Source organism: Aulonocara sp. 'chitande type north' Nkhata Bay, linkage group LG16 (assembly GCF_057382095.1).
Source record: "Aulonocara sp. 'chitande type north' Nkhata Bay isolate Kocher_YH1m ecotype deep benthic linkage group LG16, A_spYH_male_GT1.1, whole genome shotgun sequence".
In the NCBI taxonomy this organism is placed as follows: domain Eukaryota; kingdom Metazoa; phylum Chordata; class Actinopteri; order Cichliformes; family Cichlidae; genus Aulonocara; species Aulonocara sp. 'chitande type north' Nkhata Bay.
This window is the reverse complement of record NC_141359.1, coordinates 23,100,237-23,127,402: the sequence shown is the minus strand read 5'-3', so window position 1 is coordinate 23,127,402 and position 27,166 is coordinate 23,100,237. Positions and strand designations below refer to the sequence as shown.

At 38.7% G+C, this 27,166-nt stretch overlaps 1 protein-coding gene across 2 annotated transcripts in view; it reads right to left on the bottom strand.

The window, feature by feature from the left end:
* The window catches only part of LOC147311529 (glypican-6-like), a 79,401-nt gene that overhangs the window by 10,118 nt on the left and 42,117 nt on the right, over positions 1-27,166 (bottom strand). The window contains exons 5-7 of one of the 2 annotated variants that reach the window (XM_086265784.1): positions 18,724-18,854; positions 17,952-18,095; positions 16,938-16,967 (exon numbers count right to left, since the gene is read on the bottom strand). In XM_086265784.1, the coding sequence (XP_086121910.1) occupies positions 16,938-16,967; positions 17,952-18,095; positions 18,724-18,854 (305 nt within the window). The remainder of the gene's footprint in view (positions 1-16,937; positions 16,968-17,951; positions 18,096-18,723; positions 18,855-27,166) is intronic. The other variant, XM_086265785.1, reaches the window with a different exon arrangement.

Sequence of the window (27,166 nt, the reverse complement as noted above, 5' to 3'; positions counted from 1 at the left end):
GTGTGCCATCTTTCAGCTCAGAACAGAAATGTGAGTGAACTATACTTTGACCAGTGGTTTTCAGACGCCCTTGCCTATTCTCAGATCAAAAGCTGACGTGTCGCTGGCTTTGAAGTTGCAGTCACACTCCCAGTGACGGCACAATGTCAGTGCCCTAAGCTCTTATCTGGCCGTAGAATGATGTCTGTACGTGCTATGTGCCTTTCGGTAAAAAAGAAATATGCGGCCAGACTACATAACTTTTGCTCTCAGCACACACACTGCATTTGCAGTGCTCCCCAAGCTGACCTGTGCAGAGTGTGTCCCCTGGCTTTTCAGTCAGCTGGTACATCTCCTTTCCTCTCTCTCTCTGTAATAAGCACCTATCTTGCTTAATTAACAACCAGTCCTTTTCATAAGCACATATCTGGGGTTGTCGTCACTGTTTGACACGGCACACATCCATCTGCTGCAAGTCTGTACTAAATTAGTGCACGTTCAATCTAATCATAGACTCGACAGCAGGTCTTCCCACTAAACCACAAGGGGCAGACAACTCCTCGATCAACTTATTTTCCCTGGCAACTGCTCCTCCTGTCTGCGTTAAAATAGTTTTTCATTTGATACGAATGCAGTATTCTTCCTGCATCTCAATTACAGGGGTCAGGGAGTCGGTTCTGCTCATACCAAGTCCTTGGCCATGCCACAAGTCTCTTTCCCTGACCAGTGACCAATTTGAGGACAGACCAAATAGTTTCTCACAAGGAGGAAGGCCACAGTAAGAATAACTTTGCATGTTCATCACAACTGTGATCAAGTTAGATTTTTTACCCAGTCACACTGAGGAACTAATGCAGTCTCTTGTGGTAAGGCTGTTGACAAATCAGCCGTCATGGTGTCAAGTCACAGGGGACTGAATCCCTGTGGGTATAAGTCCCTAGACATGACTATTAAGTCTGGTGTCCAACATGTCATAAAATCCTCTTCATCAGTTCAAGTCAACTCATAAACAGCAGATTCTTTCAACCAAGGCTTGCCATCTGGCTTTAAAGTACTTTTAGCATATTATTAAAATGATTCAGTAGAAATAACATTGGTTAGCCTAAAGCACATCAAGCAAATGACCTCTGCGATGATGTTTCGAGTAGCAGTTGTCTCCACATCGTTGTGTCTGCTTTGTCCTTGTCTGGAAACATTTGCCTCAAAGGTGACTGGCAGTGTTGCTTGGAGCAGGTAACTACCAGACTGCATATAGATGTGGGCTGTTTTCATCCAATCAATATCCATCAACAGAGGGCAAAAGCAAACAATGTTTCCCCTTTGTGACTTCACAATAGATGAGATCAGAAAGACATCACTCCGCTGTTAATCTTGCAGTGCTAACACAAATGAAAATGGTACACCAAAAGCAAATCATGGTTAGAAAACATCACAACCACTTACAAGCTATGTGGCTTGATATGACATTGGAGTGATGTCATATCATCACCCCACCCCACAGACTGCTGGGCTACATGCCACGTGCTCATGATAAATCCATTTTTTAAGGATCAGTCTGCAGGCTGCAGCACTTTCTTTAACTTCCTCCTCGTTTAACTTGATTACAACTGATTATGTCCTGGTAGAAATCTGCCACAGCAGGATTCCAAAACATGATTTGACATGAACAGCCCAAGAAAGCCTCAACCAGAGCAGCGCGTCTCCTGGTGACAGCGCTGTCACGCCGTTACTATGCTGCTTCCTTAGAGCGAATGCACGAAGTAAAGTAAAACTGTATTGTTACACAAATCTGGCTATTATTTTGCATTTGTTTCGATTTGCAACCTGGCATTCACACAATAGTGTAAATGCTGTGTGATCCATTTTAATTATATACCTGACAGAAATTGTGGGGAAGATATGGGGGCAATAAACAAAGCTAATGAATATTTATCACTTATTACTGCGGCTGAAACACCGATTTTAAAACGTCTGCCTTAATTTAATACTGTACATTGCATTGATGCAATCGCATAAGTGCATCAAACCAGATTTGCTATCACGCTGTCTTACTATGTTGTAAAATTAAGTTTTGAAAGTTGAACTGAATTTGTGCGCTCGCTTCTGCAGCACCCTGGAGGCATAACTTTATTTTCAACATTATACAGACTTCATAAGTGTTGTAGAGGAAACAATTCATCATGCCTTTAATTCAATGTGACAGTGAATCTCTGTGTACCTTGAAAAACTTGTGGGAAAAAAAACCTGTCTCCAAAAATAAAAGTGTAAGATGCATAATTACAAACCAACATCTTTAGACTTTTAAGGCTATATTTATCAGATTTGATCACTTTGTAAAGTGGATTATATTAAATTGTGAATAGCAACAGAAAAAAGGATGTCTTACAAAATGATGCTGGTATCCGTTGTGATCATAGGGGCATTTGAAGACTTCATTAGTCATAAGTCAATACACAGGTGTTGTTAAAGCCCAACCTTATCTAGGTTTGTGTATACTGGATTCTGCACATAAAGCACACACACACACACACACACACACACATGAAGATCAAGTATTTCCCTTATAAATGACTTTATTGATGTAGCTCATGTTGTACTTACATCCTGTCACTGAACGGGACTGTCATGGCCCATTTTAAGTCTTTTTGCCTCAAACCATTTGCTCAGTCCCATGGTAACTACACAGTTAGGCAATATGGTTTATCATAGTGAGCAAAATGTATCACACAAAGATCCCGTGGTGAGGAAAAAATGACAGAATATTGATGAAGCGGCGTTGAGTTTGTGCATGTGACTCGCCCAAGGCTACGACAGGCGAACTTTGAAAAAGGGAGATGATTAAAGGGAAGCTATGCACTATGGAAAACAGAGCAATCATTGGCAAGCCTGCTTTCCCCTGCTACCCCTGTTCCCCAGAGATGCAAGCAGCGTACAGTGTAATGGGGCCAGTGCGCCTCATTAATGAATTGACACATATGAAATGTAGCAGAGCCTTTATGGCACCAGCATTAGTCGATGAGGGGGGAAATGGACAATGTATGGAAGGAATTAAATAAAATCAGTGTTTGTGGAAAAAATACTGTTTTGGCATTATAGCGGCTGGCTGACCTTTGATTTTAACTTAAAAAAGTGACGAACTGTAAAACAGAGTTATTGGGGCAATTTGATTATCAGCATGATAACATCCAAAAAAGTATATAAACCCCCCCACATGATTTTAGCTCAGTTATTATGCGCCCATTTTTATTATACTATGCATTTTCCAATATCTGCGGTTTTTACTGACTTCCCTTCCTGTGCCTCTCTTCGTTTAATAAACCACGTTTATGGTTTCGTAAATTTCATTTGCAGCTACAAAAAAAATTCCACAGCAGATTCAGCCACTGTAACATTCAGCTGTCTGTAACAGCAGAAACTCATGACATATCTATCATTGCAACTATCTTATACCCATCTGGTAGTATAAAGTATGTGATCTTTGTAAGCTAAACCACAAATGTAATGGAATTTGTACATCTCCACGCCAGAGGGTGGGTCATGTTTGGATCTTTGCCATATATAGGCCGATTTGAGACTGCAGGAAAATGGAGCATAATGTGACCTTTTACTTGTATACAGCATATACTTGTGGACAAGCTGTGCTTTTGCGTCTGGCCAAGATCCCTGAAACAATTATCCAACTGGATTGCAGATGTAAGGCATTACATGGATCCTTTATATGCTGGTTTTGTGTATTTTCTCAGAAAACCATAATAAGGATATGTGGGATATTAAAAGCATAGTGAGATATAATGGTCACAAAATTGACTTCATAGAAAGTCAAGCCGTTAATAATGGATTGCTGAGACCTGCAAATTATCAGGGGATTTGGATTTGTTTGGCATTTCGGACGGCAAAAATCTCAGAGGTGGTGAAAAACAAGGTTTGGAGAACTTATTGTGCCAGTATTCATTTCCTCTCTGTATCTACGTTCAAAAATGAAGACTAATATGACAAAATAGGATCACGGTATATCATTTAAAGCTTAGTAAAATGATAAATTATTAAGTGGTCTGAATGTCTTTTTATTGATATTTATATTTTGCCTTTACTCTTAAAAGATGGATGCATCTGGGCCATCGTGGCATGACCAGCAAGCCAAACAGAGTCAGGTCCCACATTTATCAAAATGAATGACTGCACAAGAGGACAGCATGCTGTTTTAAGACGCTCAAAAAGCAAATAAAAAAAATACAATTTTGACTGGAGATTTTCTTGTCACATAAAATGTTCTCATACAACACCGCGGCACTCTGTGGCTTTAGCCAACGCAGTATCTTAATACCGTAATACCTATAATCCAGGACAGAGTATTTTTATCTTGCTAGCTGTAATTGCTGCTTTTTGTAAGCCGTTTTCTCTAAATGTCCTTTTGATATTTTTTTAAGTATTGCATGGTAAAAAGAGGACAAACTGGACTAGCACTGATCATGTTTGCATAGTTTCTGTATAGATTTTCTTTGCTCTTCTAATTTTGTATTCTCATTTACACACATATCTATATCTATCTATCTATATATATATCTATATCTATATCTATATATCTATCTTTTCTGAATTGAGTTTGTATTTTTTGAGTTTGTTTATCAAATTATTTATTATTTATGTTTTCTCTTAAGCCGGCTCCTGAAAAACCTTCTAAATTGTACTTTTCTGAACTTTGATAAGCCCCGTACTCACATTGTGATACACATCACAGTTTTGTCATTTTGGGAATTTAATTTGAACCACCTCAGGCTTTGGAGAAAGTAAAACAAAATAAAATATCTATACCTCTTGTCCTACACCCACAGGCACTTACGTATGCAATAAGATTGTTATGAAATTGTCTTGAAGAATAAATCCCTCTGCTGAAACGGCTTCTTCATCTTATATTTTTAGCTTAAAAGTTTTGTTCAACCCAGCTGACAGTGAGACACAGGATTGTTATTCTTTCCACCCTGTTGACAACCTTACTAGTGTTGCCTTGTGAATGACAACAGTAACAAATGGATGATAAGTATTCTATGGTTGTTGCACCTTTTGCCCTGATACAGCATGTGCAATGTCTCTTTTATCACTATAGGATCAAGGTCATAAAGCATTGGATTACTGTCAGCTGCAGTTGCCTGATAACCTGATTGAGATGTGTCACTATGGGAAATGTCTCTGTATGCTCATCTTACATATAATTTAGTCATAGGAAGTGATGGTGATGTGCTCAAAGCAGCCTCTACTTCCTACACATTTACATAAACAACTTCCTTTTTTTCCCTCAAAAGCTGTATTGTTTGCCCCATGCAATCAGAACCACACTCCCACTCACAACAGTGTCAGATTCTTGCTATTATGAGCAACAAACTTGTTGCTTGTCGTTAAACTTGGGATTTGTGGTTACTGGTCATCTGAAATGTGTCATCTTGACCTAAAATGTGGCATCGAGAGTAAACCATGGATGAGGAAAAACTCATTTACAACGTAACACAACCCACACAGACTGGGTTAAAAAAAAAACCTTCATATAGATCCAAAAGCACTAAATGCTCTTTTCAAGGAATAAATATGTCCACAGTGGTGCCACAAGCCAGATATCAGCAATGTGTCATTCCTCTGCCTTCCCACGCAAATTTATATTGTCAGCCTGAGAATCAACCGAGTGACTGAGGGCAAACTAAGTGCTTCATCTTTAAATCAATGAAGGCGCCACAAGCTTCTTCATTATTTTTTTTCAACATTCACAACTCCTGACAAACAAATTCACATAATTGACAAAGAATATAAATAATGTAAAGTCATCCCACAGCTCTACTAAATGTCACTGCTCCCCCCCCCCCGACATTAGCATTAAGATAATGCAGCCGAGTCTCTGAGTTGAAATCTGTTTACTTTTGTAGCCCTCTTTTTCTTTCAGAACTGCCTTCATTCTTTGTGATATTAGTAACAATGGTTAGTAACAACACTCAGGTAGGCTTTGGCGTTGAAACTATGTTCAGCTGTTAGTAAGAGGCACTAAGAAAAAATACCCCAAATCATTACAGCACCACCAGCCAGAACCATTAAAGGCAGGATGGATCCATGCTTTTATGTGTTTTATGCCAAATTCTGACCCTACCATGTAAATGCTGCAAGAGAAGTTGAGACTCATCAGACCACGAAACATTTTCATAATCTTCTACTCTACAATTTTGGCGAGTCCACGCAGCCTTAGTTTGTCAGCAATCCTTTGAGCAACAGCAGAAGACCACATGGCGTGGTCTGCTGTAATCCATCTGCTTCACGCTTTGATGTATTGTGCATTCAGAGATGCTCGTACGCATACTTTGGTTGTAACGAGTGGTTATTTGAGTGGCTGTTGCCTTCCCATCATCTCAAAGCAGTTTGGTCATTTCCCCCTAACTTCTAGCATCAACAAACCATTTCCACCGAACTGCTGCGCACTGGATGTTTTCTCCTTTTTGGACAAATCTCTCTGTAAACTCTAGAGGTGGGAAAATCCCAGTAGATCAGCAGTTTCTCAACAACTCAGTACCACTCATGCTCAGTTTAAACTTCAACAAGTCATCTTGTCCATGTCTATAACCTTAATGTGCTGAGGTGATGACATGTGATTGCCTGATTAGACATTTGGTTTAAGAAGCAGTTAAACATATGTACGTAATAAAGTGACCAGTAAGTGCAAATAACATATTGTTCTCTCTTTCTTCTACAGAAATGTTTTTTCTGGGAAAAGGGAGGAGATTTCACTGAATAAAAATAAAAAAAATCACAGGATCTCATAGCAGATCCACCCAAGTTAGTCAGGTTTGGTTGGATCTGCTATGCTTTTTTTCTCCTTTGACAACTAATACCAAGCTTAAAAATGTACTTTTTAGGACTGTGGTTTTACCATATAAGTAAAAAAAAAAGTTTCTTAAAGCACATGCACAGCATACAGTGCAATGCACATCTACCAGTGGCTCTAAAGGTTTCTGCCCATCGTAAATTTTAGAATATGTCCACGCCGTGCAACTCCACATGTTTACACTTTGTAAGCTAACCAGAGTCCCATGCTTCTAAATGAAAGTTACATCCTCTTTTAGCTTACCAACTGTAAACACAGCTGTTTTATGAAGAAAGAGTCGACTTGACATGTTGTCTGCTTTGGTTCTTTTTGGTTTGCTCCTTTGTTTTCTAAACAAACAGCCACCACCGCACAGCAACTGTCAACTGTACAGGTAATTAGTTGGAAAAAGGAACTTGTGAACTTGTTAAGGTGGTCTTCCAAAACAGCCATCAAGGAGTCACTAATGAAGCACATTTTCACATAATGAGCGTCACAGTTTGTTAGACCAAATCTGTGTCAGGCGGTGCCGATGTGGTGACTTGGATTTACAAGCTATAGTTTTTGGTGGGCTTTAATTTAAGCACTCAAACATTCATGCATGAGTGCCACCCCTTGCCTCGAAAATCGTTGCGTTTATGGTCAAACAGTGTCCTGAAGTATCATGCCACATATGCACTGCCAGACTATTTATTTTTGTGTGGTCTCAGAGAAAGTATCAGTTATGCTAGAATCCGTGGAATCTACATAATTGCATGGTTTTGGTAAGAGTCAGTAAATAAAACAACTCAGAGAAAGGAGCTGTGGATAGGCCCACTTTACTTCCATTAGGCTGTATCCAAAACAAGAATGTTTCAGTGGCTTGTCATATCCCTGGATGGCAGAAATATAATGCTAGGGTCAAGATTTTTTTAAAAGGAGTGGTTATGTTTTTTTATTTCCCTGTCAAGTGACTTCACAAACCACACATGTATGTTACTCAGTGTTTGCCGCTGAACATGGTAAGGAATGCAAAGAACAAAGATCATGCACATGAATACACAGTTTTGCTTTCCAAGTTATTCATGTACTAACTGATCATTTGTCTACATATGAAAGCAAAAAAAAAAAAGCTAAATCACCATTTCCACTTCACATAAAAGAGATTTAGTATGCAAGTTGGCAGTTCAGACAAATCATCAGAATCTAGCTGAACAGCTGCCTTTTGAATTTTTTATTCAGTCATTCACATTCCTCATATGCTCCTAATTCAAATCATGCAGGGATACAGCCCGTGCATTTTGCTAAATGCACAAAGAAGAGCCCAGACAGATCACTTGTCACACAGTCAACAGAGACAATCACACTGTCACACCTAATAGCTATTTATTGACCTGCATGCTTTAGCGGGAGGAAACTTAAACATCTAAAGTAAACAAAATCACAAGTGCAAAACCTTCTAGACAGCCATCGATCCACCATGCTACCATCTTTTCTTTTTGGGAGACCTAACCAAGAATTTAGAAGAATTTTTAACTTGATGTCCTCCCACCTACTGTAAAGCACAGGGGACAAAAAAGAAACAAACTAACGCTGGAGTGAGGGCAGTGTGTTGCTTACTGTCATTTCACTGGAATGTTTGACCTTCACTGTGCAGAATGATTATTTGTCATAGTTCCCTCCTATCTTTCAGGTTCATGGAGGACAGGGGGGGACCCGGACCTAGACCTCTTAGTGAATCATGCCATTTCAATGTTTATGGGTGCTCACCTTAAATTTAAGGTGTGAAACTTAAGTTTATTAAGACATGCATGAACCGCATATGATTTTAAAAACATAGTTAGTCTGAAAGGCAATCAGCATTATACAACTTTCATAGATGTAAAAAATTTAAAGCCTTTCACAGAAAAGAGTCATTTTTTTCACATCCAAGTAGCCCTTGTTGTCCTATCACTTAACACTGATCAGATAGATTGGTTTCAGTGGTTGCATTAATCCAGAAATAACAAGAAATCCTAGTGTATAAATGCTAAGTTGGGATGCTGTGTAAAACGTAAATACAATGCAAAGATTTGCATGTCTCATAAATACATATTTATTTCACTATAGGCCATAGAAAAACATGTCATAAACATAAAGGACTGCATTAAGACAATTCACCATTAAAAAACTGCAATTTTGAATTTGATGGTAAATGTCTAAAAGAAGTTGGTACAGGGCCAATGTGGACCACTGTGTATCATCCCCTCTTGTTTTAACAACAGTCTGTAAACATCTGGGAAGTGAGGAGACAAGTGTTTGGACTTCTGGGATAGGAATGTTGTCCCACTCTTGTCTAATATAGGATTCTAGCTGCTCAACAGTTCTGGGTTGTGTTTGCCATATTTTTCCATTTCATGGTCCACCAAATGTTTTTAAACTGGTCAAAGATCTGGACTGCAGACAGACCAGTTCATTGCTCAGACTTTTGTAATAGATGCAGTAAATACTACGTAGTTTAGTCTTAGTTTGTCTTGCTGAAATATGCAGGGTCTTCCCTAGAAAACTATATAAGAGTATATGCTGCTGAAAAACCTCTTTAAATCTTTCAGCACTGCGAATGTGGATGGCACAGTTAACTGAGTTCACAGACAGTGATTACTGGAAGTGTTCCTAAGCCCATGCTGAGATTTCCACAATAGAATCACTCCCGGTTTTAATGCAGTGATGCCTGAGGGCCCAAAGGTCATGGCCATGATATTGATTTTCAGCCTTCCCTTTTGAACACAGAGATTTCTCCCAATTCCCTGAATCTTTTGATGAAATTACATACTCTAGAGGACAGAATTTTCAGATTGTTTACTGTCATTATGCAGTCACATAACAAAATTCTGTGTGGTAATTAGCTTATAACCAGACACGATTAAAAAGACAGAGAATGACAATGAACAAATATACACAATAGGGAAACAATTATAATGTGGCGTTGGCGTTACAAAGTGTCTAGCACATGTATCGGCCCTTTAAAGCGTGAGGTGTGTATGTGTGTCTGTATGCGTGGTAGGGTGGGGTGATAGAGTTCAGAGCTCCGGGAAAGAAGCTGTTCCTCAGTCTGTTGGTTCTTGTTTTTATGGTCCTATACCTTCTTCCAAAAGGCAAACAGTTTATTACTTGAGTGGGTGGGGTCTGCAGCAATGCAGCTGGCCTTCTTTTGGACACGGTCAGCATACACTGAGTCCATGTCTGTGAGAGGATTTCCCACAATCCCCTGTGCTGTTCTCACTGCCCAAGCCAAGTGCTTTCTGTCTTGTTTCGTGCAGCTGCCATACTATACTGACATACTGAGACAGAGGATGCTTTCTGCTGTGGTTCTGCAGAAGTTTGCAGCAGGCTCAAGGGGAGCCCATCCCATTTATGGCTCCTGAGGAAAAGCAGCCTTTGCTGGACCTTCTTTACCAGGTGACATGTATTCAAGCTGTGATGTGAATGCCCACGAACATAAGGTTGTTTATCTATTCTACCTCCTCCCCGTGTACAAGGAGGGGAGCATGTTATGTGTTGTCGACCCCTTGCAGTCACCCCACAATGAGTCTTCTGGTCATGCTGGTGTTCAGGACCAGGTTGTTTGGACATCCTCTCCGTAATGAGCCTCATCATCATCTGATATGAGACCCAGTACAATGGTGTTGTCTGCAAAACTCACAAAGTTATTTGTAGAGTGGGTGGCAGTGTAGTCAATAGTGCCAAGAGGTCTGGGCTGAGTGCACAACTCTGCTGTGCACCTGTAATCAGGGCCAGTGTGGATGATGTACTGTCCTCTATTCTCACTACCTGAGGCTTGTTGGAGAGAAAGTCCTTGATCCAACAGCACAGTGAATAGTAACCAGGCTGTGAAGCTTCAGTGCTAGTTCATCTGTGATTACTGTATTAAACGCAGAGCTGAAGTCAACGAATAGCATCATCAACATCCGTTAATATGCTGCAGGTGAGACAGAGCTCCCCGCATAGGTGGACCGATGACTGTCCAGAACAGTAGTTTAGGATGATCCTCTCAAAGCACATTATAATTACCCGGGAGTCAGTCTCAACAATTTTATTTTATCGAACATTATTCTGAATTTGTTTGACACTTTGTGGAGCCTGTTTTTTTTTTTTTTTTTGCAGATTGGTAAACTGCTTCTCTGAGATGCTCTTTTTTATAACCAATCATGTTACTGACCTCCTCCAGCTGTTTAGCTTTCCTACCTTTTGCTACCTCCATCCCAATTATGTTAGATATGTTGCAGCCATCACTTCAAACGATAACACACGAGTTAGCCGTTTTCATGAAAAAGCAAAATGCCTTTTTAAATGTGACATGTTTTCTATAATATGGGCTTGTGAGATTTCCAAATCATTGCAATCTGTTTTTACACTTTTTACATTTAACCAAGCTTTTGGGGAATTTAGTTTGGAGATTTCAGCTAATCACAGTGAAACCATTATACAACTTATGCAGGAGTTCTGACAAGTATATTTTCGCAGAACCACAGGCTCATAGCTTGCGGTGTTGCTGCCCAAGTGCTATGTTCCCTAACCACTCGGTCATCGGGTCACCTGCCGCAGTTGATTGTTGACTTTGGCTTTCAAAAACATTTGCTCTATGCAGCGGTGGAAAAAGAGGAAAGAAAAAGAGGAGCTATAATTTATTTACAATTATAGCTTTTCCATTTGACGTGTGCACTCATCAAGCGATTTTGTTTGTGTGCAGGGGAAAAAACAAAAAAGTAATTGCTGATTTTGAATATTAAGGAATGTTGAAGAAACAAACATATTGGTGGAGGCATGATTTTACAAGTGCCATTTGTAATGCAAAATAGGGAGCGCTCAAGTTCAGAACAGGGTATTTTGTTCCCCCCTTTTTTCTGTCTGTTGTTACTCTGCGATTTACTTTCCGTTTGTAAGATTCTTGTGGCAAAATACCCTTGTCTAATGTGAAATGAACCAGCTCAAACAAATCTCAGAGTTGTGGTAAATAAACCAAGTAAATGATGTTTGTGTTTTTAAAATTCAACAAATTCCAGGATGGGAAGGAGGGGGAGGACTTCTTTTGCCAAATTATTTCATTTATTAATAATCAGTCATTATGTGCATGGATTAATTTTTTTAATATAAAAATATAATCTCTAATATTTCCAAAACATCTTCTGAAACCTATGCAAAAAGAGGGTCCAGTACTATGTGCACAAACTCATGGATCAAAGGCTTTATTTTATTTTTTAGTGTTCCCTAATGGCTCTTTCCACAGTCTAGCCTTGTTTGTGCCCTGCACTCACTGTTGTGCTATATTGCCATACATATAAATTGCGAACCATGCATTACACAAGGGGACAAAAAAGGACCTATAAAACTACACTAAATTGAACTGCACAAAAACTTGTTACAAATGTCAAATTAAAAGCTCCACTTCTTATCTTTAATGCACCTCTGAGCCTGACAGTGTGTTGTGCCTTTATCCCCTCTTTTGACTTTAAAATCTCCATTTCTCTCCGAGCTTTGAGGGTGTGTGCTCTGACAGAATGTCAGGCAATTAAACAGTCATGGCTCATTGAGCTGGAGGTGGGCCTGCTCCTCCAGGCTCCTCTATAGGCAACAGAAGAAATGAACACAAGCACTCCCTGCCATCCCTTCCTCATTCTTTGACTTGCAAACTTAGCAGTGAATCTAAACAAGAAGTTGTTATCAAAGGACACTTTAAACTGCTGTCAACTTTCACTGGGCTGAGCAGTGTCACTGTCGTGGGTAATTATCTCGTGCCAGAATGTAAACGAGAACAGTGTGTGGGACAACAAAGATGTGTTCTCACAGGGTACCCAGTCATGTCCCTGCTGCGAGATGAACACATAAACGCAGCCACAGTAATGATGGCAGGAGACAGCTGCTAGCTGTACCTTTACACCACTAAGCACTAAGGTAACAAGGCAGCAGTTTCAGTTTATATATACAGCACATACTGTAAAAATCTTGGAGTAAGACCAAAGTGCTTTACAACTCTACCAAGCTACAGAAGGCTGCTATCGTTTGACGTTTGTGCTTGTGTATTCTTTTTCTTTTCTTGCTTTGATGTGAAGAGAATTGTGACCAAACTTTCAGTGAGGAAAAGTTGTACTGTGATACAAACGTATTTTGGTACAGCACTGCAGCATTACAGCATACAGTGTAGGGTAAGAGATTATTTCATAAACACTACTGGACAGTTGATTTTCATAAATCCATTTGCACTAGAACCTACTCAACTCGATGTGATTTTTAGTGTTTTCCATTAGGTAGCAGTGCCTGGTACAAGGTACTTTTTTCGTATCTGACTGGCCAGTCATCACTCGATGAGTCATGAGAGCGACTCCTTCACAAAAATCAGACCTTTTCCTTTTCTGAAACCTGACGATGAGGAAAATGGCTGCACAAAAACCAACACTGCGGTCCCCGAGAGTGACAAAAAGCCACAGACTGAACAGCTAGTTTACCATCGCCTGTGTTGTATTTGTGTCACATAAAAACGACGTCACAGGACTTTTTGCTGTGTTGCTATAATGACCCATGATTCTCAACTGTAATGGAAAATAATAATACCAAGTAGAGTCGAGTCGAGCTGAGTCAAATCGAGCAGATATTAGTGGAAAAGAGGCTATAAAGAAGTCCTGGTAACTTAAGTTCAATGGACTTTGTTTAACTTTTGTACTATGTGTTCAGTCAAGTTTTCAGAATTAACTATTTACATATATTTATAAATGTATTATACCTAACCTCAGCAGTGACACATATCTAACAAACCAGGAGTACTGTAACATATACCTGCAGGCGGTTACGGTTATAGGCTGTTACCTCAACTGCAGAACTTTGACAGAATCATCAGACTTCTCAGGAGGTAGAAATGTACAAATAAACAAACACTTTGTCACAGTGCATTTTAGGACAATTTTTTTTCACATGGTCTCGCTTGCCAACATTAGATTACTGGCTGGATGCTAACAACCAGTTTTACACAGTTAGAGGTTTGACAGCTGGAGGTAAAATGCAGGACTTCACAGCAGATGAATGAGACATCTAAAACACATTCACTCGTCCAAGGTACACCACTGCACACTAAATCAGGTATCAAAAGTATATTGTGTCAATATTGTGTCATTGTCCAAATACCTTTGGACAATGACACAATATTTGTAGCTTTGCTTATGCACACCTCCTCAGTAGATTTCAAATCCACCAATCAAGATGTCATTTAAGAGCAGACTTTAATCCTTATTGCAACATTTTTTATAAATCTTCTGAAATTTTTAAATGCTCAAAAGTAATTGAACAAAGACAATTTTAAAGATAAGGACTGTTAGTAATACTTGAATGAAGGTCTAGAGCTCATGGACATCACAACTCATTTTTTCCTTCCTTGAGATGCAAGGACTTTACTGCTTTTACCTTCTGTTTCTGAAAGTTCTAGACTTCAATCAGATCCTGATATTTAATATACAGCCAGGTATTATTATAGATTTTTCCCCCATTGTACTGTAAATAAGTGAACTGCATCAACACACTTTGATTCTGTATGTGAATTTGCTTCCACTTGTTATTTGTCCAGCATTTCTCTTGCTTCATGTTTTCCAAATTGTCTATCAATGTTTTGCCAAAACCAAACAGATTCACAAGACTAAAGATGGGAAAGATCACAACAGCATCAATAGGCTTCTGAACATAAGGGTATATGGGTACAAAAGAGAGCCATTCTACTAACAGCAGTAGGTGCAGTGGCTGTCTTTTGCTTGCTTTTTGTGCAACACAGCATTGAAAAACTGAAGCAAAACTTCACACAAGGATCTTTCCAGAGAATGTTTTAGTTTAAAATGGGATTATGTATAAATAGCTCCTGACTTCATGTCTGTGCATTTTAAGGTTTTTGCATTTTATTTTGTGAGATGAAATGACACATGAAAAAACTGAAAGTTTAGATGTCACTTCTGCTGTGAAAAGACACAAAAGGAAAAAAAATTGCAGTGATAATTCCTAAAATGACATTTTAGGAATCTCATATTTTATGAGATCAGACTGCACAGCTGACCGCTCAATATATATGTCTGGTGTCCAAGAACAAACAATACCCCAGGAAGAACAAAAAACTGCAAGATGAAATAAGCCTGATGAATAATGGCATCACATTCTAGGTTGGGCAGATTAAAATACATTTCTTTGGATCATTTTGGAACCTGGATGTCTAAAACCAGATTAGGAGTACTACAGTGATGACAAAACATGGAAAAAGGAGTATACTGATATGATGTTCTTGAGTATATACCAAATGAAGACATAATTCTCAGTCTCAAGAAGCATCGCATTCCAGACATAACTCGAAATTCCTCATCTATTTTAAAATGGAAAGCAGACCAACACAAGTTAAAAAGAATGATCTTGAATTACTTGGGTTATAGCCCACGCCTTTATAGATGAATTTTTAGTGTTTTTAGTGAAAACATTGTCTGTCTGGTCAGCATCAAGCACGAGGCAGACAAAGTCTCCTTAAACAACTGACTGAAGCAGCTATGTGGTAAAGAGACAGCTATTCCCAACTGGGAATTAGTGGAGATCTAAAATAAAGCTAAAAGGACAGGATATGCCCATCAAATTGGTTGAATTATGCAAATGTTGCTCGATATCTGCTCGAAGTGTTTGTTAACAAATTCACAATAATATTGAAAATGTCAGAGTTAATTTGAGGGCTTGTTTTGGTTCCCTCAAGTTGCCACGAAAATCTGACCAGCATTTTATTGCACAGTATGAGTCAATATAGCTCAGTAGGCATATTTCATATTATGCACATTTGAATCGGAGGATACCAACAGCAAACATATGGTAAATTGACTGGTTCCTTTATTTATTTATATATATATATATATATATATATATATATATATATATATATATAAAACTTAATACAACGCTTTATACAACATATCTTATTCACCCACAAGCACTATTTTCTAGACTTATGTTCTTTCTATCTAACAGTCATACACATTCATACTCCAGTGAGTGCATTGCGAGTTCAGTTGGCAGACTGGAGCAACGAGAGATCGAACCACCAAGTTCCCGATGAGCTACTCTAACTCGTGAGGTAGCGCCCCCACCTCACCCAGCCACACATATCTGTGGCAAGTATAGTTTTGATTTTGAACTGGAACAGTGGACATGAGTTGGACAAAACTAAAAGATAAGTCAAGAATCTTTCTTTATTTTTCATAAGCCAAACATCACATGGTACAGCCTATTATAGAAAACCCACAATTTGCAGCATTCTGTGGCCAGATCAGCATGGATTCCTCAGGCATGTTGATAATAGAATTTTCTGCTCATGTAAACTGGTTTAGTAATAGTATGTCAAAAAATAAGCCCTTGCCACTGAGCTCCATTTTGCGAGAAGCTCTAAGGAGGCTTATTGCCTAGTTATTCGGGAGCAGTCTGGTGCCCCCGTATCACTGTACCATTATAGCTGCTGCTGCTCGTAACACTCCCCCACCAAGACTTCACAGCTCTCCCTTCTGTCAGCTGTGACGGAGCAGGTCATTTGCTGACTGGTTGGGATCCTTGTGGAGTTGACTCTATTAGCTACAGAAATGAGAGTTTTGGACTAGGATGTGTCTCGAATAGATGCGGCGGTTGATGAACGTTTGTGTTGGATCTCGGAGAGGCATCTTGACTAGCTGAGAACACCGTGGCATGTGTTCAACAATCCCTGCGGTGTTAGCCACTCAACTGTAAAACGCTGTGCTTAACAGCTGACACTTCTGATGCCACGATATACCACATTATCAAGCTTCGAAGAGTTTTGCATTAGAGCACCTTATAAATCACAGGAAACATTTTAATGAGAGTATTTGACATTGAATCCCTTGGGAGATGAAAATGAGAGTATGACACTTAGCACACCAAGTGCTGCATACCACTGGGATTTACAAGTCCCAATGCTTGCTTGCTAGAAATCTCTAATGCTTTGAATACAGCATTAGAGGAGTGTGTGTGCATCCCCATCCACACAATAAAAAAAAAAAAAAACACAATTTCTCCTTGCAGTTAATGCATAAAACAGTGCAAGATAACGGTCCCAGCAAAAACATAAGTATAAAATGTTGAACCTTACACTGTGTTGCATCGCATTCCAAACAATCCTCTGGTTTGCAGCATAAAGGCAGGGAAACAGAAAATCTTAATTAATTCAGCGTAGGTGGGAGAAATCACTGACGGACATATAACGCTTAAAAGCCAACTGCTGTATATAAGACATCAAAAATGCATCGAGAATGAATTAGATAAAGTGCAAAAACATAATTAGGACTGAATAAAACAAATAGCTCATTTGTTGTTGTGGGATTTCAAGAGCCAGATGGCAAAAAAAGGCTGCTTTTCAAATTATGTACCCATTAACTAAATAACCTATTATTAACCTCACACAGAGAACTAAGACATTCGATTTGGCAGGTTTTAAAAACTATGAGAAATGAGGCTGCCATTCACCAAAACAGACTGAATAATTTTCTCCTTTTCAAGGTTAAATATTACAAGCATAGCGGAAACATTTTGAAAAGATTCAATGCGAAAGGCCAGGTATAAGAGAGGAAGGGTAAAAGGAAGTAATGCTGCAGGAGTAATACACAATCAGAGCTGTCTCTCAGCCAAATTGGACTGCCACCCCCATGTTAACCTTTACCCCGATGCAGCATTTTAGGTCTCAAGGTTCTTTGAGATGGAAATTCATGTATCAAGATCCTATTGAACAAACATACAGATTATCTGACAGAAAATAAAGGTGCGCCTTCAAGAAGGAATTGATATGGTCAGCCTCACAAAAATCTATCCATCTCCCTTCTTCCCCTTCTCTGTTTGCCAAGTGCACGGGGATGAGAAGGGCAGTGAATGCAGTACATCACACCTTCCCATGCCGTCTTTGGGTAAAGCTGTTGATTCGTTAACAAACACAAATCGATAGAAAGGTCTGAATGGAGGACAAGTACAAAGAATTAATTTCCGGCTCCGGGGGCTTACCATGGCAAATCACCAGCTTTAATCAACAGTGTCAAGTCAAAAAGATAAATGATGTTTACACTGAAGCAGTGTCTTGTCTGAAAACAGAAAGCATTGGCTTTTGTCTTCTTACCAGTCTGTCTAGGCTTGTGCCAGTTGCAGTGGTAGGCCTCTCCTCTGGGCTGTAGGGCCTGAAGCGGGCGTTGAACACATCCGAAACACCACGAGCAGACCTAGTGATTCCTGCGGGTTTTGGCTGACCACAGCCTTGAAAAACCTACAATTACAAGAACATGGGTACCCAACTGTCAACAGTTTAAATTACTTGGGATGCAGAAAATAGGTAAAATACACTGTTTGGATAAGGTCTTGTGAATGATTCACCCCTGACAGTGCTTTACGTCAAGTTGAGGCAACCATGTTGATAGGTGATCCGACTAGGAGCTGTGACCAGTGCTATTTAAGTTTGTTGAGTTAAATTTTTACGGGCTTCTGGTAAAACACCACATATACTTAAGCCATAAACAAAACGGCATCTGGTGCATGGGAAAGGCAACTGAGCATTTAGTTTTGAATTGGAACGGGCATCTAATTCAGTGTAGGCAGAAAAATATTCTTCCTCCTTTCTGTCTACAATTTTGTGGGCAAAGAAAAATGCAGTAAAACACAGGAAACACATTAACTACTGTTAGTTGAACTAAGATTATCTGACCAACTTGAAACATATAATTCAAATACAAGACCTAAATTTGGACTTAATTAGAATGTGTTGTAATCCACACCTTAGTCACAGCCCAGTATGACTTCCAGCAAAGCTTATTCCTCATTTTGTGACGAAGTTGGACTTCGTCAGCCTGTCTGAAGTGTTACTTTGGTTCTTAGAGAAATGTACCTAATTGACATACCCTGTAGGAGACCTGGGCACTGTTATCTTGCATAATCATGATGGCCTCTGAAATCTTGACATCAATAGGCTCCATGACAGATTCAATGTTGAAAGGTCCCTCTAGCCTCTGCGCCACCAGCAGCATGGCATCTGTTATATAAAAAAAGGTGTGGTGTTGGAGGAAGAAGAGCAAAGGTGCAAACACACAGTTGGTAAAGTGCTCACAGACAAAAATAACTGTCAGTACAGCAACTATTAAAAAAAAATGACTGCACTGCAAGGTCCATCTCAAATTACAAAGGCCTGTTTACATGCTTGGTAAACGTAGCAGTCCAATAATAGTAAAGAACACACTGCAAGAAAAATACTGTATGATTGACACAATGCCAGAAATTCATTGTGAAAACAGAAACCACAATCATCAAGTACAAAGAAAAGTCTCCACTCATGTCCCTGAATTCATTTACATTGCAGTGCTTCTCAATTCAGTGGTGTGCAATTGCAATGGGTCTTTATTTAGGTGCCAGCTATAACTGCTCACATTTTGTTTATGTGGGTTTGTGTTTCCAAACGCAGTGCATAGTTTTATCTAACTGGTAAATTAAAAAATGCTTTTGAATATTTTTCTCTTTATTTTGAAGCTGCTTTCAGTTGATTGTGTTTTGGGCTCTTTTGGTTTTCACAGAAGGTGAAAAACAACAGAAAAAGTAATAAAATGGTACTAATTGTACTAATGGTGCAATGCTATGCCTACCTCTGATTAATATTGAAGCAATTAATTGACTGGAAAAAATATGTCAACCTCCCTAGGAATTTTTAATTCATTATTTATGAACACACACACACACACACACACACACACACACACACACACACACACACACACACACACACACACACACACACACACACACACACTTCCGTTCAGGTTTAAAAGTGCAGATATGTTTCCTCTCTTTGGCTTACATCTCTGCAGATGAGCACATAAACAAACATGACAATATTTGCTATATTGTCATGGAGCTTTTTACAAAAAGGACACAAACGGTTTACAATTTGCAAACTACTACATCTTCTTTTCTGATTGCTGCACAGTATTGTCATTTACCACCTTCCCATCTCAGACAGCAAGCACACTTACGGAGCATGAATGCTTCTTGAGGCAAATTCAATTTTTATGTAGATCAACTCAATCAAGTCTACAAAATGCTGTTAGGCTCCATGTAGTGAATAGTGCTGATGAGTAATTGATTTAATAGAACTTTTGAAAGCCAAGCACTTATTTACATATGCTGTGAAAAAGGTCAATGGCTCATTAATATTGTGTGGACACAAGCCAGAGGGCCTTGTTGAACATGATACACTTAACATATCATCTGCACTTGTTTTCATCGTTTTTAATGAACATATTTGCAAGCTTTTCAAAAGGATGTTGCATTCACATGATCTAATATGTACAACTCTGTATGGTTCACATTGCACAGTACCTCAGACTAATTAGGCAAACTGCTGTTGCCCTTTAAAGGCTCACTGAGTAAACTGAAACACTGCTAATGTTGATTTATATCGATGTGCTAGAGTCTGTACGGTGGCAGCTCTGAGTTTGACTGCCGTGCCACAGGTAACTGGACATCACCAAACCACTCATTCATAGCTAAAGGCCCATTTCTGCAGACAGTACAGAACATGCATCTCCATCCACAAACCAGAAGGCTGGTTTGTGGATAAGTACTCCACAATTACTTTGTACCTAAATATAATAATCCTGTCATTTGGAGACTTCAGAAACAATGATGTCTCACTGTACATGCTCCATGACTCCCTTAACAGTTTATTTTATCTGTATCAAAATTCCAAAAGTAGCTTGTTGGTTTTTGAAGAATAAATTATGTATTTCTTTTGGCTTGCTACTCCAACCGCCCCACCCATCATAGGAAAATAAAATAATGTATTCCCAAACTGTGAAGGAATAGATAACATTCCATGGGGAACAGACCAAAAATGGCGACTGAAAAGAAAACATTAAAAAAAATAATTGACCTTACACAAAAAGCCAGCTGCAGACATGAGAAAACATACTGTAGTGCAAATATTGTACATCCCCCCCCCCGGACACACACAAAACAAACAAATGAAAAAAAGAATATCTAAATTACACTTTAGTGCTTTGATAGCAGACCTGTCCAGCTTTTCATTCTTCTGGGACCTTAGATCACTAATGGCAGGGGAAAAAAGCTGAGAAACATTAGCTCAGCTCTGCTTCCATTTCCTTTCCAATTATGTCAAAGTCAGAGCCTTTGAAGAGCCCCTCTGTTTGTTTACACTGTGAATTGCAAATGGCCTGTGATTCTTGCTGAGATCTTAATATACAGATTACATCAGTGCCAAATGGTTTTCTACAGCAGCACTTCAAGTGCACAACTGTGTAACCATATGGTCTAAGTGTAAAAAAAAACACCTGCAATGGCCAAAGAAAAAATATTTTTGCTGTTTGTCTATTAGCAGCCATGGCAATCATTTTTAGAAAAGTATTTTTTAACAGCGTACTGCAGTTTAGTTTGACTGCTTTCTTTTTGTGTCCTTATATTCCTTAAAAAAAAAAATCTGAACGTAGCATTTCCATATTGTTTGTTATTTAATGTGATTATAATGCAAATTCATTCAACTGCCCCAGGTATGTCTGCTCACAAAAACAAACACAGGTAAAAGTATATCTAAATTCAAGCTTAAAAGCTCTCAGTTGCAAATACTGAAAATTTAGGTCAGCAGCGCCAACTGGGAGCAACTTGTATTTCATCACAGGAGAAAAGAAGAGTGCCTCCAGGATCAAAAACGATGGCAATCTTTCCCAGCAGTGGTGACTTATCTGCAACTTATCAGATGGGCTCAACAAACAGAGAGCTAGCTCGGGAACTTTGTCTTTATACACAGCTGAGGGAAAGCAGAGAGTGTCACGGGGGGAGGCAGGGAAAGAAGAAAGCCGGAGAATAAGATGTGGTTCTGGGTTGAGTGAGGCTAGGACTATAGCTGTGTCCTATAGAGAGATGGGCTCCTGCGCTACATGTGAAAAACTCTGCCTACATGGAGAATTAATGACTCTCATTTATGAGGAGTGCAGGAAGTCCAGTCCACTGTGGCACAGCTGCCACTCTGAGCCAAATTTTCCCTGCATCACTTTTGCGCCACTGAGATAGGCTACTGGCCAGCCAGAGGAAATCTTGTTATCAACACGACACAGCCATGCAAATAGACATATCTTGTCCTATTCTGAGCAGGGGTTTTTACAGCTGTGACTTACTGGATAGAGACACAGAAATCTAAAAGACACCATGCCTCGAAACCACAGCACGAGGCAATTATTTTTAATTCAAATTGGAGGTTAATATTTCAGTTTGTGATATGAAACATGCTTATTTGCCCCGCCTTACTCTTGCCTCTGCCTCTTTATCGAGATTGATGTCCACTTAAATTCAGGCTATGTCAGCCAGCAGCAACCTCCAGCAGACAAGGACAAATAAGGAAAGTGAACAAGCCCATCTATGGCTCTTTGCCTGTGAAGAGTTCCACAGGATGAAAAATGGCTCTAGTGTGATTTGGATTCTGTAAAGCATACCTCATCTGTGGTTCAGTCAACCAACTAATAGTGCTATGAAACAGTATAAAAATGGAAAGGAAGAAAAAAAAAAGAGGCATATTGTCCCTTGGACACATAGTCATGATCAAGAAAAGGAGTCCTTGAACATAGACATATGTGCACAGCCCAGGGTTTAATAGCCATAAAGAAAAAAAATGTATCAAGTATTATGATTTATTTTATTTTGTTTGTTTGTTTGCTTTTTATATCAAATGTTAAAAATGTCTTTAACGGGCTACTTAAAAAAAACAAAAACTGACCCCTCTTTTCCCAAAAGAGTAGTCTACTTTACCAACTTTTAGACGTTTTGGTTCATTAATCATTTGATAAAGACTATAAAGGCACACAAGGCAATATTTAGAAAAGCTGGGGCCTAAATCTTAACCCTAAATAAAAAAATCTTTTACTAGAGATCATTTCCTCTGCTGCTAACATGAGGCAAAAACCCCCCCAAAAACAATCTTGTACACATCTAGTGCAAGATTAGATAAGACAGTCAAGATTAACAATATCCTGACTTTTTCCTTAGCGTCCTTAGGAGATTGACAAATCTATGCACACAATTTGGAGTAAAATGTAGAGGATGTAAAATTTCGATGCAGGAGACAGGCAGGATTCACGGGAAGGAAGCCTTTTTATGAGGCTGAGTGCAAAAAGTACACACAAAACAAAACAATATCCAAAAAAAGGCGACACAAAATTAAAACCACAAGTCACATGATGAAAGACAGGACAGAATTACAGTCACTGAGACAGAGACCAAAGGTAACGCAGTACTTTTTATGCCCAACAGGGTAATCAAGAATCGGAAGCAGGATGCTAACGAGACACAGCTGAAGACAATCAAGATGATGACACAAGTGGGGAGATGTAAGCGAGAAACAGTAACTACAGCGGGAAACAGATACATGCATGAACTTCACATATTGAGATTGATACACGAGGAACAAAAAGCAAATGGTTTTGTACCCTTTTAATTGATTTTGTACAGTTTTTTCACTCCTCTAAGGATTTAGTTTAATGATTTATTGGTGTTTTTTATGCACTATAACTAAAAAAAAAGTGAAATTCTTTATCTGAACCTTGTTTGTTTATTTGGTGATTACAAAAATTTGCCTTTTAACCGCTATAGAAAAGCAGTTAGCAGGCAACACAGAGAACTGCCTTCTAATCCGCAGCATTTTTGCCACGTCATTGTGACATATGTTAGCATTTCAGTGTTAGCCCCAGTGGTCTTTTGATCTAAACGCTAACAGAGAGTCAGTCAAATAGCTCTGTCTTGTACAAAAACAAAGCCTGAATCATTTAGCATAATTCATGTTCAGTGATGATGGCAGCAATCTAAAACAGTAGGCAAGACATAAGATGCAAAACCCAAGAGCAACATTGACAATGTACTGCATGGCTAATCAAACTAAGAGACACAATCCGATAACGAGCTATTCACAATCAGATCGTGTTACTAATGGGGCTGGAGATATCATGAAATTTTGTGTATGGTTTGCTGACTGGACTGTTTCTAGTATTTTGCCCACAATTATGTTGAAGCCAGCCTTTCCTGTTCTCACTTTGTAGCCTCATGTTGCAGGGTGCATCACAATGCTCAGATGTGATCTGGACAGGCCATGCAGCTCAGACAATATTCCTGTCTTTCTGCAGGTTTCTAATTACACAGGTGGGAAGAGAATATGTAATTAGATCCACTCAACCACATCTTCATGTAACTGTGAGTGATTAGACAAGCAAATAACTATAAAACAGAATGTAAATTAATGTCCCTACAGATGCCAGTGCACACAAACCTCCAAATGTTCACCCGGTGCTGCCTTAAGAAAAGCACAGTATGTTCTACATTATTTGACTTCTGCAGGCAAATGACACACAAGGGTGGTACAGGCTGTCAGTACTCAGTCAGAAGAAAGTCCTGTGTAAGGAAGTTATTATGTAATATAGTGTCTTCAGCTCTTAGTTTTAAAGGTTTTCTCACAGCTAGGTTTCTACATTTTATACACACAGACACTAAAATTCACAAATGTCATTTTAGATTAATATTAAAGATAACTGCAATTTCTGGTAAGCTAAAATAAAAATCTATCTTTAGCAACTTTAAATAGGAAAACAAAGCTATTTCTGTTTAGCTGGCAAATATAAATAATTATTTAGATTTAATCTGGAAACATGCAATTTTAGAGGAAACGGTCATAAAGGTTTATTTGTTAAACTCTTTCAAGGCAACTGTTCTATAATTAGTTATGTTTAATTTTTTAATCACCTTTTACAGTGATAAGTTGGCAGTGGTACTCAAATAAGCCATTTTTATGTACTTTAACGCTCGGTTACATTGTTATTCCTGAAATGAAAACCTTTAACACTATTTGTTTTTAATAGTAAAAAGCAGAAATCAATAAGTTTGCTTTTTTTGTAAATCTCTGCGCTAACCCCAAGAACTTATTCGATGACCTCCAAGAAAAAAGGAGACAGAAAACTACCTTTAATATGATGTGTGCCTAATAACACATCTGACTGTGCAATCAGTGCTACTGGTGATTGAAAATCAGAATGTGAAACTCAGCCACGGGTATTTATATTTAGCTGACATTTCAGATCCCGGAGAGCTGAAGTTTAATTGAATATGTAGAGATCTCATATATAACAGGCTATCAATGTCTTCACTTTTCACAAGGCCCAATTTGTAAAAAAATAAAATTATTATCAGTGTGTCAGATGAGTGGCATGCTCTGGTGCTGTTTTTCCTTCGTCCTGTGTGGTCTTAATTTCCATCCCTGAACAGCAGTGATATAGAACTGCTGTGCCTGAAAGCCATTTACCTACACCTGTGGAGTTAAATGGATGTATAATGGCTGTCTGCTCTGTCTAATCGTTGTGGCTTGTCTTAGAACCATTTGGCAAAAGGTTAATAAAAGCCCAGAGTTTTTTATGAATTTTTTTTTTCCATTTGAAAAATGCAGAATACTCTAAGTCTGCAACGATTATTATCACGCAAAAATAACCTGACCATTTATTTAAATGCTTTTAATCACATGTTCTGTAAAGTTCCAGGAAAAGCGTAGCTGTTTGCTTTGTTTCCAGTCTTTGAGTTGATAAGCAGTTATGATTTAACAATATATTAAAACATTCATTTTTCTTTACATACACTTTTGCATGGATGGAACCGTTCAAGTGTGGCATAAGTGGAAATACTTTTCCTCAAGTAAAGACTCCTAATATTAAGATATTATTTCTTGGGAGATTGCAGTCACAGGTTATTTCTTGGCTGTCACGACCATTCACAGAGTTCCATTTGCAATAGTGCATCCACACATAGACAATTTTCATTACTCGAGATGAGTTTTAGCTTTTTCAGTGCAGCTCGCCCACTCAAACGCTCAGTTTTCTTTTCCTTTGTCACATGAGATGAAGAGTTGCTTCAATCTATTTTTAAAAAAGTAATACCATTAAATTAAATTCCAATGAGTAACAGAAATATCGAATCACTAAAGGTGACCATGTCTAAAATGCTTTCAATGGGCAAATTCTAGGGCGAGGTCACCAAACCGGGTCGGATTTGTGTTTGACCCATTCGGTTTGGCTGCCAACTTGCATCACCCAGTTGGCCTAAAATAGAATAGCTTAATTTTAGTGAAATGGAAGCGTGTGATTTCTATCAGTGTTTCGAATTTCTGCTGGTTAGACCATAAAATTCTAATCTTTTCAGTGTCCTTGTGTGTAGAAACTTTTTGTGTGGTCTGAGTTTCAGCCATGGGCTGTCCACTCTCAGTGAGTACAGATTTTATTTTCCCTTTTCTGTCAATATTTTATTCATGATGATTTTTTTTTTAAAACAAAAAGAAAGGGTTTGTTGCTGTCTTGAATTTCAATAAACAATTTGTAGCTGGATACAGTTACCAAGTGAAACAAATCACCTAATTAAAAAGAAATGAGCAGATAGAATCGATAGAGATCACTTCCAATGTGGAGACATTTCTCTCTCAAGAGGGAAAGTGAGCGAGCAACAGAAGCCAGTAAACATCGAGGCAACTAGATTAGGGAAAGAAAAAAATACAGAACGAAAAACAAAAACCTGGCACTGATAAGCAGTTCACGTTGGACTGACTTTAGTCCAGTGGCAAGTCGCTGTAAGTATCTCAATATGCGGGAGACTAGGTTCCATCACAGGTATAATACAATGTGATAATGGCACATATTGCATGATGTAAATCACAGAGCACAATATTTATCTCCAGGGCATGCGATTGTGTGACTGATATTTAAAACATCTGAGAAGTAGGAGACATCAATTTGTGCAGACAGCCTGATTAAAAAATAGTTAAAAACATCAAAGCATTATTCAACAAAAAGAGTTAAACAATGCACAAAGACAAATAAACGCTGTCAAAGCAATGCTAAATAGGCAATCTATCTAAAAAGCAGCATGATCTATGCATCCTACGTGCATCCTGACTGTATTCAGTGCAGCCTTTGATTGTGGTGAACAGCCTGACAGCTGTTCCTCAGTCGCTCCATGCTTCAGCTAATTCGTGTAATTAAAATCTAATCCTACCTTTAATCTCATCAAATTGCTCGCAGACTGCTTTTGAAAAAGGCGTGTTTATTATGATAAATGGTGTATAGAAAGCAACTACAAATTATTTGACAAAATAAACTGTTTTTTCATTACATTTATCATAACAATAAGGTTTTGTGTGGATACAGTAGCTGGCATCTTTTTTCCCATATTGGATGCAGTGAGCAAGTCTTGTCTGTAGGAGTGGAATTGTGAGAAATCAGCAAGGATTTGTTCTCCAGTGGGAACAAACGGATTAGAGAC